Below are 1,421 nucleotides of genomic sequence, written 5' to 3'. Positions count from 1 at the left end.
ATCAGGCCTTGAGTTCTGTTTTTCGAGTTCTGTTTTTTTCCTTCAGCTTTTATTTTAGTGTGAGGGATACATATGCAGGCTTGTTATATGGGTAAATTACATGTGACTGAGTTTTGGTGTACGAATGATCCTGTTGCCCAGGTAGAGAGCATGCTACCTCATAGATAGTTTCTCAACCTTCGTCCCGGTCTCACCCTCCCCTGTCTAGTGGTGCTCAGTGTCTATTGTTCCTCTCAGGCCTTGAGTTTCTAATTGCCTATGGAATGCTTTATTTTGTAGAGGTCCTGCTTGAAGCTTTGTTCCTCACCGTGGATCCTTACATGAGGTATTATTTATTTCCCCCCTCAAAACGCTAATGCTGTGTTAAATGCTATTTGGAAGTAGTTCATCTTTTAAAATATCCAACTGACTTAAAGCATGTCACTTTCGCTCTGTTTCTCCCAGCCAGTATCAGTGATGGGATTCATGCACGTTCATCTTTTGCAGGCAAAGGTCTGAGTAGCTTAGTGAGGGATCACCTCGGTTCCTTTGTCCCAACCATCTCCTATCTGCTCTGCACAAGTTGCCTTTCACTGCTCAACAGAATTACTTCCAGAGAAAAAGAAAAAGAAAAAGAAAGAAAGAAAGAAAAACCTTAAAAGAAAAAAATAAAAAATAAAGCCTGGGCAACATGGCAAAACCCTGTCTCTACTAAAAATACAAAAAAAATTAGCTGGGCGTGGTGGCGCATGCCTATCGTCCCAGCTACTCAGGAGGATGAGGCAGAAAGATCACTTGAGCCTGGGAGACAGAGGTTGCAGCGAGCCGAGATCGTGCCACTGCACTCCAGCCTAGGTAACGGAGTAAGACCCCATCTCATAAAGAAAAAAGAAGCCAAACCCAAATTTGTCTCTTTCACTACTGGCAAATAATTTGGATAGAGGAAGATGCTAAGACTAAAATCAGCTCTTCTGGCCTTCCATTTACCTGCACTCTTTTAATGTAGGTAAATCTGCAGTTGACTCAAACTTATATACTCAGCAAACAACTCAGGGAGGGGAGGAAATCAAAAGGCTTTATTGACCACTAAGTCCTCAGTATTTTTTTGCCCAGGTAAATAACATAGCCATCATTCTTTTACATTTTTTTCATAGCTCATTGATAAAGATTCAAATCTGAAGTGGAAAATACAGTTTAAAAATGTCAATTGGCATCTTTTTGTGTAGCTAGTGTTTTGGGTAATAACCACCCAGTGGTGCCTGGGTTATATTTTTTAAGTCATTGGTAGAAATTCATCTTTACTTGAACATGGCGGTAAGACTTTTGTGTTCACTCATTAAAAAATCCAATCGGGGTGCTTATCTGAGGTCACAGAGCAGAACTTCCTCTAACAGCTTTCCTCCTGCATCTCACCTAGTTGTAGCCCTTCATCTGTCTGGGTT

General features: G+C 41.1%; 1 protein-coding gene across 1 annotated transcript in view; it reads left to right on the top strand.

Annotated features, from left to right (window-relative positions):
• LOC105537565 (prostaglandin reductase 1-like) overlaps positions 1 to 1,421 on the top strand; it is a 38,983-nt gene that overhangs the window by 8,414 nt on the left and 29,148 nt on the right. The window contains exon 3 of the mRNA XM_011977212.1: positions 280 to 325. Within this exon, the coding sequence (XP_011832602.1) occupies positions 280 to 325 (46 nt within the window). The remainder of the gene's footprint in view (positions 1 to 279; positions 326 to 1,421) is intronic.

The sequence above is a fragment of the Mandrillus leucophaeus genome, unplaced genomic scaffold (genome assembly GCF_000951045.1).
Source record: "Mandrillus leucophaeus isolate KB7577 unplaced genomic scaffold, Mleu.le_1.0 Scaffold1748, whole genome shotgun sequence".
NCBI classification, from domain to species: domain Eukaryota; kingdom Metazoa; phylum Chordata; class Mammalia; order Primates; family Cercopithecidae; genus Mandrillus; species Mandrillus leucophaeus.
This window is presented reverse-complemented; position numbering and strand designations above follow the sequence as displayed.